Source organism: Ostrea edulis, chromosome 10 (assembly GCF_947568905.1).
Source record: "Ostrea edulis chromosome 10, xbOstEdul1.1, whole genome shotgun sequence".
Taxonomy (NCBI): Eukaryota; Metazoa; Mollusca; class Bivalvia; order Ostreida; family Ostreidae; genus Ostrea; species Ostrea edulis.
Genome location: NC_079173.1, coordinates 9,315,817 through 9,328,672, shown reverse-complemented (window position 1 = coordinate 9,328,672; position 12,856 = coordinate 9,315,817). Strand labels below are relative to the sequence as shown.

The 12,856-nt window shown below is 36.2% G+C and overlaps 1 protein-coding gene across 1 annotated transcript; it reads right to left on the bottom strand.

The window, feature by feature from the left end:
* Positions 1-1,110: 1,110 nt before the first annotated feature.
* LOC130046247 (uncharacterized) lies at positions 1,111-10,023 on the bottom strand. Its single transcript, XM_048899991.2, has 4 exons — positions 9,649-10,023; positions 6,678-6,865; positions 2,450-2,560; positions 1,111-2,356 (listed from the first exon to the last, which is right to left on the bottom strand). Exons 1-4 carry the CDS (start codon positions 9,813-9,815, stop codon positions 1,794-1,796), a joined length of 1,029 nt encoding a protein of 342 aa, XP_048755948.1. The 5' UTR covers positions 9,816-10,023; the 3' UTR covers positions 1,111-1,793.
* Between the last annotated feature and the right edge of the window lie 2,833 nt (positions 10,024-12,856).

Below are 12,856 nucleotides of genomic sequence, written 5' to 3'. Positions count from 1 at the left end.
TGGCTGTAAAATAACATATTTTCTCTCTAGAACCTCAATTTCAACTTAACAATACAAAGCATATTCGGGTAAAGTGTTTCATATCAAGAGTGATGTCTCCTTCCGAGGAGAGGTAAAAAATAGGATGGGAGCCATTCAAAAATCGAAAATTTTCATAGGGGCAGATTTTTCCCCAGAGAGCTAACAGATGTATAACTAATACAGATGTGTTTAAGATGTGATTTCGAATTCTCGGTGCATTTAGCATGCATTGTGTTGTATCTCTGTTTGTTTGGTTGAATAAAGCTGTATAACAACCCTGTTTATGATCAACAAAAACGAAAATATTTTTTGCATAATAAACTTACATTCGATTTATCATGATGCAATGACTTTCTAAAACATAAACATGAAACAAGGTATCTGTGCGAGTTAAGATTTTACACGTAGGCATGCATGCAAAAATGAACTGAATTAATAGCCTTTCTTTTTTATTTTAATAACTGTCAGATATATGAACGAACTTCAGATACACTGTAGTTTAGTTTAAAACGCGATACCAACAATTCGATATTACAATATTTCATGATATAGTGCTTTCATACAATATCCTAGTCAGCCATTGACTGGAAATATCAGTCTTTCTCTCAAAATCCAACATGGATGGATTTGCGTTAATAAGTATATGCTTTAATTCACAGACATTGGTACAAGCATTGATCACTAAATAATGCATTGCAAACTAGTAAAACTACTCTCAACAGATAATTGGGTCTAAATCATATTGGCACACAACTTTACTCCGTTCCATTGAATGTTTTGACTAGGTTGTTTGGTGATGGAAATTTTCCCCAATACAAAATGATGTAAACGTAGTCATGGACATCGTCCATATGAACATCCAAATGTACACTTTATCTCATTTGATTCACTTTTACCACACGTCAACAGACAATAGAGTCTACTTCATATTTGCACAAAACGTTTTGAATAGGTTATTTGAAGACGCCAAAGCTTCTGACGTCATCATGTCACAATAGACGTTTCTAAGATAAAAAGACTTTAAATTGATTTTGTATTCAACTGAGTATGGATGTTGAAATCGCTAGTGATTTAGATATACATTGGAACTGCATACTTTCCTTCACTTTAATATTGATTTTATATACATGAAAGTTCAAGACAAAAGTGATCAATCTCATAACTCTTATAAGCAATACAAAATAAATACTTGGGCAAACACGGAACCCTAGATACACTAGAGGTGGGATAAGGTGCCTAGGAGTAAGCATCCCCCTGTTGACCGGTCACACCCGCCGTGACCCTTATATTCCGATCAGGAAAACGGAGTTATGCGTAGTCAAAACCAGTGTGCCAAGAACGACCTAACAATTGGTATGAAACACGTCTGACCCAGACAGCATTTGCCCCAACTATAGTAGGTTGTATTGGCAATATATATATATATATATATATATATATATATATATAGGGAAGTCGTTGTGGCCGAGAGGACTTACGCACTGGTTTGACAATCTTGCTAGGCGGTGGGTGCCGTACGTCGCTGGTTCGACCCCGGGCTGGGGCGAAACTTTTCAGTACCTGGTTGTGATTATTTAGTGCTTTATATATATATATATATATATATATATATATATATATATATATAATATAACACGTATGATACTGTTTATTACAGTTATGGCACTGTATAAATCTACATAGGAAGCTAAAGGTTCGGTTTAGGTAAGGTCATGTTTTGCAATTCATTTCAAGAGTGACAGGTACAATAATCCTTTTACATTTTAAAGTCGTTACTTTTGGAAGACAATGCCCTCTTGTACTTTGTCAATGTCGTTGTCACCAATCTTTATCACTTTGAACCCATGTTCCTCTATCTTCTGTTTTCGACGCTCGTATCCCCAACCGACTCCATAACCATTTCCATTTTCACCCAACGAACTCGCTGGAAGGCACGAAAAAAGGCTGAAAGGCATAAAGAATTGTGCTACTTTGTCGTTAGCTTGCTTTTCGGGATACGAGGACACGGGCGGGTCATACACTGCTCCGTAACCATCTGGTTTGAGAACTCGCTTGAACTCTCTCAAAATATCGTCCAAGCCGTATGCATCATGGAGTACATCGTTCATGAGGACGAAATCAAATTTGTCTGTCCATTCTGGTGGAAGTTCACTCGCTTTCATGCAACTATACTGGATGTTCTGCGGACCACCTTCTGCAAGTTCCATCTTGGCTTGGTCTATGGAGACTTGGTCGGAGTCGATACCGTATATTGTACAGCTGGGATACAGTTTGGCCACCTCTCTAGTATGTTTCCCGTAACCACACCCAATATCCAACAACGTGAACTCCTTTTCTGTGAAAGATATCAGAAAAAGTCAATGTAATATACAGACTCCAATGCTCCAGACCTCATTTGTAATGTATTTGCTAACTATTACTATCGTACCTGGCTTTAGCTCCACTACCGGGACTAGTAAAGTCTTGTTCCAATTGTGAAAGAATTCTGGTGTGCGGTATGTGTCCAACCACTTGAGAAATGGTCCGTAATATCCATATCCTGTGTGAGAATGAACAATTTTAGTATGTATGTGTGGTAACGTTACATCGTAAGTATTCCATGGTCGATGTAATTGTACAAATCAACTCCTATAAGAAATAGAAAATTCAAATCTGAAAAAACACGGACCCTGGATATACTTGAGGTGTGATCAGGTGCCTAGGAGGAGTAAGCATCCTCTATCGACCTGTCACACCCACCGTGAGCCCCATATCCTGATCAGGTAAGCGGAGTAATCCGTAGTCAAAATCAGTGTGCAAGAACGGCCTCACAATCGGTATGAAACACGCCAGACAACATCTGAACCAACGACAGGTTGTATTGGCAAGCCAAATTGTTATGACAACTATAGAATTTGCAAAATGCTAATTTTCAACAAGACTGTTGAAACCCCTGTAACATCAGCTTCGTTGTCAGTAAACTATCTCGATTTAAAAACTGATCACACGTAGAACAATCTATTACGTATCGACTCTGTTGAGAGATATAAACACCATATACAGGTGATAGTGTAATACTGCTACTTAAATATGGGAGGATGACGATGGAGAAACTGAAGTCGTCCCGTTTCTCATGACGTTGCGTTATTAGTACAAAGCATATGTGGAGGACTCGGTGGTGGTGTTTTTAATTTCGAGTGCACTGGTATATATCGAATCGACATATGAATGAAAATGATTATTGTTAATCGATAAAACGGCATTGATATTGAGATTAATCACTGTTCGTTATCTTCATCTTTCATTCGTTGATTGAAGGCCAAAGCAAGATATATTTTCTACTCGTGTACAAGCTTTGGAATAAATTCTGTCTCATGCGAATATAAAAACAGCTAACAAAGCTTATACAAAACCATATCAATATTATGATTTCTATTACGATATAAGAGTGTTTTACTCCATTAAATCCCACTCTAACAATGCTTGATTGCAATATTCAGCGAGTTTTGAAGCATGGTCATTAGGGAGGAATGACACAGCAGATGAATTTGATATTCAAGGAAAGTGATTGATATGTACAATTATATTCTGAAATTAAAATGTTTTAAATTTACCTCCTTTAATGAAATAAACTGCAGTTTTGGTAAATAGTAATCCAAGAAAAAAAGTATCCTAGATTCGAAAACACAGATACATGTAAGGAGCTGACACATAAACCCACTGAGCTACCCCGTTACATTATGTAAGTAATTAGATTTAAAAGGAATATATTAGGAAAATATCTCTACATTGTATTGCTGATATTTAGATCAAATTAAAGTCAGTCATGATTATGACGATGTAGTATTACTCCTTAAACTTGATTGAGCAATTAATGTGAATACATGGAGTAATATTATTAATCATTTTTTCAGCATATAATTCAGCAAAGTACATGACCTTGCAAAGTACAATCATTTGCAAGAAAATAAAACATCGGTGAATATTCATTGCAATTGTACGAGTTTAGTTAAATTTCTTAAAATACACATATATTTATTGTTACACGTATGTTAGTAAGAAAATAATGTTCTGAAACATAATTCTGTAATCACAAATATTGTTCATGATACTGTGGTTTTCAATGAAATACAGTAATTAATGAAAAGGTATGAGTAATCGAGTCTGTATTTTACCATACTGTAAATCAAAACTGAGATTCCAAAAACATTATCATAATTTTCCGTGGCGTAGCGATAAAGTCAGCATTTCACAAATTCTATGGTCGGTATAACAACCTAATTTAACAATACAACCTATCATTGGGTGAAATACTGTCCGACTTGTTTCATACCGATTGCTAGCTCGTTCTTGGCACGCTGATTTGTACTACGGATTACTCCGTTTACCTAATCAAGATATGTCACAGCGGATGTGACTGGTCGACAGAGTATGCCTACTCCTCCTAGACACATGATCCCACCTCTGGTGTGTCCAAGGGTCCGTGTTTGCCCAACTATCTATTTTGTATTCCCTATAGGAGTAATGAGATTGATGACTGTTCGATATCTTCGTCTTTCATGTGTTTGATGATTAGATGTGCTTGATACATCATTGAAAGAGGCGGGGTAGGGGATCTAAAGTGATCCGAAATTCAAATCCCAGTCGGTATAATTGTTGCCCAAACTATTTCTGATAATAATGAATTGATACCATTTTTGTTTTGCATTGACATCATCTTTTTAACCGTTGCTACTCTGATTCTTGTTTTGATTTCCATAACACGGTTATTTAGTGAAACGGGTTTCGAATTTCATATTCACAGCACTTTGTAAAGCTTTCATTTCAATTTAAGTTGACATTAAGACCCCTAACCATTGGAGTTATGTACAAATATCATGTATCATTTCATTTTTTAGAATGCCTCTTGAATCGATAACAAAGCTGTGGCAAGGCCTAATATTTCGCCTACTTTATCTTAAGAGGTTCACGTAATGTAGGAGAAGTATTGCATACAACTAACGGTTGTTTTGAAATGGATACAGATAGAACTGATCCTGATCACAAATCATGTGAGGAAGGTCATAAGTTATCAAAGTACCGATACCGTTGTCCGGCACACTGTCATGTTCCCTACGTCATCCCCTTCCGTCAAATTACAAATCCAAATGAAATAGTGATAACACAAAATGCAGAATGCTGATAAATGGAGAATGTAAATTAATTCTTCCTGGCTTTAAAAGACTAAATATCTAAACTGTGTGCTTCGGCGGACATTTGACAACCTGTCGTCAGCCGTCTTACGTTATATGTATGTGTAATATATCATTAGATTTATGAGTAAAACATCAGAAAAAGCACTAGGGGCTGATCCAGGAAATACGGGGGTGCAACTATATGAGGCAGTGGGTCAAGGGCGAAGTCCTGGTGCGGGTGCAGGGAGTGAAGCCCCCAGAAGCTCCTTGATTTTACAGATTTTATAGTGCTTGATTGATTGATTGTATCTTGTCTAACATCCCTCTGAAGAATTTTTCACTCATATAGAGACGTTTATAGAGCTTGAAATATGTCTCCTGTGTAGTCTATTTTACTATTTCCCATAATTTTAATAAGATGAAATTAATAAAATGACGCAAATGTTAAGGGTTTTTTGGAAAGAATGTAAGTTCTCTCAATAAAAGTAATTCAATAAATCAAAAACTTTTGTCATATATTTCTTCGAGACTGGAAGAAATTAATGATTCTTTCATCGTTTACATTTCTGTAAAGAAGAGACCACAATTTACATGTACCTTAAATTTGAAAATATTAAGAGGGGCACCGGCTGCGCCCCCTTTAGATCCGCCAGTGAGCACTATATGATACACATACAACGGTTGAACATTTACATCATTTCCTATATCTATGTACATGTAGCATACGTTAAATGTGTGGAAAACAGAAAATGTGGTAAAGATAAATGCATGTGAAATGTATGTTGAAATGTATGTATGTAGCTGATATTTAAGAGATAAAATGCCTGCATATATGTACTTCATGAAGCACGTGAAAGGTATGCCGGCCTTAAGCGTTGTTGTTCATATACCCTCGTGTATTTTCATCTTAAAGTTACATTCTGTTTTCTTTTCTGTTCGATATTTTTAGTCGTTAAAATAGTCGTACTATATTTATCAAAATTCATACAGACTTCATTCCCATGGGGATTTGCCAATACAACCTATCATTAGGTCAAATGCTGTCTGACGTGTTTCATGCCGATTGTAAGGCCTTTCTTGGCACACTGATTTTGACTAGGGATTACTCCATTTACTTGATCAAGATATAGGGTTCACGGCGGGTGTGACCGGTCGACAGGGGTCCTTACTCCTCCTAGGCCCCTGATCCCACTTCTGGTATATTCAGAGGTCCGTGTTTGCATAACTCTCTTATTTGTATTCCTTATAAAAGTTATGAGATTGATCATTGTTTGTTATCTTCACCTTCCATTTGTAAGTATACGAATACCGTTTTTAAGCGTACAAACGACATATTACGTTAAACGTGTGGATCAGGTAAAGTGTGTTTATATGCTCTCACACGGACAATAACGCTAATTTAACCAGTAATTGAAATATACATGCAATACACATATTGTAAAGGGTTGGTTTCACGTGAAACACTTGCTGCATATTTTACTGTGTAAATCAACATAAACAAACCATTTGGTCCATCTTTTTCCATAACATTTTCCAGTTTTTGAAATTGCTCATAGAAAATTGGAATAGCGGTAGAGGTGTGACCCAATTGTCGTAATATAGGTTCCTCATACGGAAGTGAATATTTTCCGTCCTCGTGGAGTCTGACGATTCCTGCTCCTATCATACCACTGAGCCATTCTTGTAGGTATCTGTCGGAAAGAAAAAACCATATGCATGATCACATAACACAGTTTCAAAAACACTTCAAGGATGAAATATAATAGAAATACCACCGATTTCCCTTACCGGAAACAAAGAAGAGACTGTTTCATGCGTTAGTACAGGTAAAATAATGAATTTCGCTATCATTACCGAAAGGGAATTTTTGTTTTTTAGATCGATTTAAAAAAAAAATTATATTGATATTTTTTGCAGATATCCTCAGGCCCGTATTTATCATAATAGATTAGATCTACAGCCCAGTAGCTAAGTACTTCGTTACTAGCTTGAAAATACAGATGTATATTTAATTGCTGTTATAAAATTTAGAAATTCATTTCAAAATTAAGGATTATCTTCCTCATACATAGCTCTTATACTTGGACGAATTTGGCTTCACTTTTTTGGCACGCTGTTTTTGGCTATATTTAGCTCTAATACTTCATAGTTTTTTCGGATTTCAAACATTTCGGTTGAGCATCACTGAAGAGACATTATTTGTCGAAATGCGCATCTGGTGCAACAAAATTGGTACCGTATAAGTTTTACATTAGGAGAAAAATCGTAGCACCACGGCGGTCACTCTTCTGAAACAATGGAATGTTCTAATGTTTGGTCATGATTATCAAGTCCCCTTGACAGTACCTTTTCCTTCTGAATTATATTGCGTGTCTTGGATAAGAAATCCAGATGATTCTGCCGTTTGTGTTCGTAGCTTTTCCACATACTAAAATATTAACACATATTTCAGCTTGCTAGGGAATTTTGAATTAATGTCAAGGATATTTACTTTTGCTTAACTATGCATGGTTGAAAGAAAAGTATTGGCATAGCTGCTACACCAATTGTAAATGTTTCATTATGATTGAATTATGGAACAATGTATCGTTTTTGTCATTGCTTATGTTGTTTACTCTGGGAAAAGAACGTTAAATAAAGTTTTAACACCACAGTTTGTAGTAGTGTTAAGTGACCTGGATATTTTAAAAATAAATTTATTCCACAGCGAGTTACGTAATATCACTGGGAAAAGTAAAAGTGATACGGCGGCTTGCATAAGTCACGTGATCGTACGGTAACATTTGCAATTTTTATGCACCATTTAGCCCCAAAACTCGCTTCTTTACGGAAGTCGATAGGTGCCAAGGTATAGAATGAATATTTATTTAACTGGTGGCCGCCATTTAATTTATGTGGCAGCCGCCACTTGATTTAATTGGCGGCCGCCACTTAATTTATATGGTGGCCGCCAGTTATTCAACTCCTCTCTCTCTCTCTCTCTCTCTCTCTCTCTCACACACACACACACACACACACACACACACACACACACACACACACACACAAAATGAAAGGGGTGCATCCCTGTAATCTCCCTTTCCAATACTTAGTAATTTATATGTGATATACATTTAAGAGCATTGTTGTTTTTCGATTGTGCTCTTAATTTACAAAGTTATATGAATGTTCACGATATCAAATGTCGACAGATTCGCGCGAGATCAAATATTCATGTACATGTATACTTAATATACCAACGTATTAGGCACGTAGAACCAGGGGAATGACCCTCCATTTTTTTGACAACGTTCATTTTCATATGCAAACTAAGTTATTTTCACATGTGAAATAAGATTAATAGGCGAATTGGCCCCCACACTCTTTTGGTGGAGGTAATGAATGGTAAAAATGTAATAATGAATGAACTGATGAATTGAATGACGAAAGGAGCCACCTCCAATATAGGAGTACGAAGTTTGGGCAAAAGAGAAATTTTTAGGTTCCTTTTCTGCTTGCCAACAATTGTAGAAGACAATTTCTCCCCGACTGTCCCTACACTTTGAAAAACGATGCTACGAGTTTGCGTACTATTCTCAATCTATCCAAAATAATCACTCAGCAATATGGATTAAATTGTTTTTGAAATTGGCAGCCGCCTTGTGTAAATTAAGTGGCGGCCGCCACATAAATTAATCGGCGGTCGCCAGATAAATTAAGTGGCGGCCGCTAGATAATAAGTGGTGGCGGCCGCCAGTTAAATGAATATTAATTCTATACCTTGGCACCTATCGGCTTCCGTACTTCTTTCCCTATCAGTACAACAGTACGATTTCACTAATCATCAACATTCATGAGCATAAAATAACGTTTTCGGTGCTTTTTAATTGCAGTCGTGCAATTAATATATTTTGATATGTAAATGACCTGATGTATCGGCGCGGCTAATGTAAATAATATACATACTACAGCGGTAAATTACATTGCAAATATCCAGGAATCGAGTTTATAGTGATTTTGTCATTGCTAATTCATGCTGAATTTACCTGATATAATTTGAACATTTAATTAAATGACGCGTAATAATAAAATGAGGATGAATTGTATTTTACACGTAATTGTTCTCGTTTAAGAATTTCATAAACCCTATTGCAACAATCCAAATTTTGTATATTGTAAATGAATGATCTGATTGCGACAATTCAATAGTATTTATTGTTTATTGATTATAAATGTTTTCTTCCTAGTCAATGTACAATTACATACCATTTAGATCAAGTTTACAAGCCTTCTCCGACAACTCGACAGCTACAAGGGGTAATCACGGGTCTTTAGGACATGCCGTCCCGCGCCGCGGCGGGCGTTGGCGTGTTAAAGGTCCCTTACACCGGGGCTTTAAATTACTGTTTAAACATTTCGTTTGAGTACGCAAAAATAATTTATCAAGAAAAATTAGACATTTCTGACTACGCGCTGTTTTTAAGGTTCTCCTTACCGTAACTTTTTCCCTGACTTTTGACTGAGTTCCTCTGCTGTGCAAGGTTGTTGTATTTTTATAAAGGCATCGATTATTCCTGTTTTGTAACCAAAACTAAACAGCAGTGTACTTAGTCCGTCTCTCACCATCTGCTTCAGATCTCGGGGAGTTGCAGGGGACGCCATTTTAGCTGTCTAGACAAGAACCACTGCATCCAGTGAATAAACTCCTCAATAGGACACACTCAATGCATGCGGATGTCAAGAACTGTACAATATCACTGATATGCACCTACTTAGTTTTGAACTCTATCTAGATCAGCTCGGTGCATCTGTATAATTTGTAGGTCACTGACATTACACAAGAGTGAACAAGGGCCGCATTTAAAAACACTCGATACAAATAAAACGAAGTGTATTCGTAAAATGCTGATTTTGTCTTCTTACTTAACTAAAATTTCGAAATTTTTACGAATGACTGGTTTTAGCTTGATGGGAATGTAGTACAGGTAGGGAAGGCAAAGAACAAGAAAACAAGGGCACCGCTAAGCGAAGCATCCCCTCGTGGCAGGAAATACCATGAACATATGCATGCATTATCAAGGCATACATGAGAAATGAGGCCAATATATATATATATATATATATATAATTACCAGATTTTTATACCGTTTAATAAAAATTGAAACTTTTTCAAAAGAACACGACGATGAAACACCGACATTTATAGTTTCACATTTTGAATTCTTTTGTGATATAATAAAACGTTAGTAATCATTACACATGTATGCATAATAGACAGCGAATACAAGGGAAGCAACTCTCATACTTTTCAACATTCTGCACTCTGTGTAAACCGGCCAATTTCTTTGGATAATAAAACGTTAGTAATCATTACACATGTGTGCATAATAGACAGCGAATACAAGGGAAGCAACTCTCATACTTTTCCGTGTAAACCGGCCAATTTCTTTGGAACCACACACAGCCGGTTTAGACAGATTATACTGTATAGCTATTTATCATTGATTAAAATTCAGATACCTCTGTTATCATTTGGTGGTGGGGGGGGGGGCATAATTAACATGGCATTTTTAATAAACCTATCAAGGTGCATATCATTTAGGGGGGATGTGATTGTGCAGTTTCACTTATTCTTCCCATTCTATATATTCATATATAGGTTTTTGTTAAATATATATAGCTATTTATTATTGATTAAAATTCAGATACCTCTAACATCATTAGGTGGTGGTGGGGTGGGATAATTAATATGGCATTTTTGATAAACCTATTAAGGTGCATATTATCTTGGGGGGGGGGGGGGGGGGGGGCATATACATACGTGGTTGCATGGGCAGTTTCCCTTATTCCTAGCAGAAACACATCACGTTTGCACTAAATTTCAGTAATTTACTTATACCTGAATATACCTCACAGTTGTATGCAGAATGCATGAACTCAGAAAATTCCCACGGAAGCAATATTTTTTCGTTATGTAAAAAGACAATATACCGGTGTTGACAGGTCGACGAAGCTTGTGAAATATCTTTATAGCTTTCAAAAATTACGTTCGCCTCAAGAATTAATTCTGTAAACAGACACGTGTGGTAATCTGAATTAATTCTGTATTGTAAACAATGAAACCGCGACGTTCATCAAATTATTTTAATTACTCAGTGTCAGAGATAGCGCTTTGAATTCCTACAGATTGTCTTTGCGCACGCCAACGTGCACTAGGACTAATATGCCAATGCACAAATACAAACTTACCTGCAGCAGACGTAAGCTGTCTCGTTTTCTTTAAACTGGTTTCCTGTTCATTGGTGCAACCAGAATCGTAACTTGACAGGGTACCAGTTTGAATTAACTGGAAGTGAGTATTGTCAACTCGTACATAACATTTCACGGTTTTTAGGTAGTAAAGACGCGATGTTTTAAGGAATATTTCACCGATTAACTTGAAAACGAATAGGGTTCGTCTTTTTACAATGCCACATATGTAAGCGAAGGCTGAGAATAGTTAGTGCAAAGGTTCTCTTTAAATCTTGCCCACAAGCTGTAATGGACACACACACACACACACGGACACAGGCACAGTAGCGATGCTATATCCCCTCTGCAACTAGTTGCGCGAGGGGATAATTAGATACAGGTGACCTATACATTGTCTGTCCTGAATAAAGCACGGGCGGATCGTTACATTGATTATGATTAAAATTTTAAATGTATCAAATAGGTGTATTTCAAATATTTTAATTCTCATTTATAATGTTTTGGGCTATGGATAAGTTTGATATTTTAGTTTAAGCACACGGAAGTACTGATTGGTTGGGGTTCTTAATGTAGAAAATAGTTATATGTTATACATTTTAATTTTCATTCATAATTTCTAAACTACATGCATAATTCAAGTAGTGTAAAACGAAATCATCTTTTGTAAATAAAAAGTTGCAATCTAGAATGATTGATTGATTGATTATGTACTGTTTAACGTCCCGTTCGAGTATTATTCACTCATGTGCACTGGGGTGAATGTGATATCCGTAACTGCAGTTACGGACATCCAAAGATGGATGATGCTAATTCAGCTTGGAATTAGTTCGTTGATTTTCTAATCATAAAGGATTTTTCTTTCGTGCTTTATGTTTTCATTGATGTGTCATTAGATATAGAAGAAAAATACACAGCAGTTTTTACATGCATTGATCCCTAAATAAAGAAATCCACCGTACAAAAATACGGGGCGATGAGGGTAACTGTAAAAAACGATGCCCGTAACTGTTAAGAAAACCTATATAAATGATATCCGTAACTGTTGACTTATAATATATCTTTGTCTTTTATTATAATATCAATCTGTAACACAACGATTAGATATCAAAATATTTTGGCATTCCCATATTGTAAATAAATGTAAATTCAAATTGTCTACATGCGAAGACCCCCCCCCCCCCCCCCCCCCCCCCCCTCTCCATCTTTGTAACGATATATTGAGACTAGAATTAATCAAGCTGATTGTGACCATTTCATGGATCAGTTATGTATTTCTAAAGACGGAAGTACTGACAAAAATATTAACTAGCTCTAAACCATAACACCAAAAGAATACTGAAAAGTTAACGTCAAACGAATCGCTCTCGATATTTATTTTTCTGTATTAGGCACAATGGCATGTACATGTATTACCAATTATTGATTTTTTGAAATGTAAAATATCCTTGTAA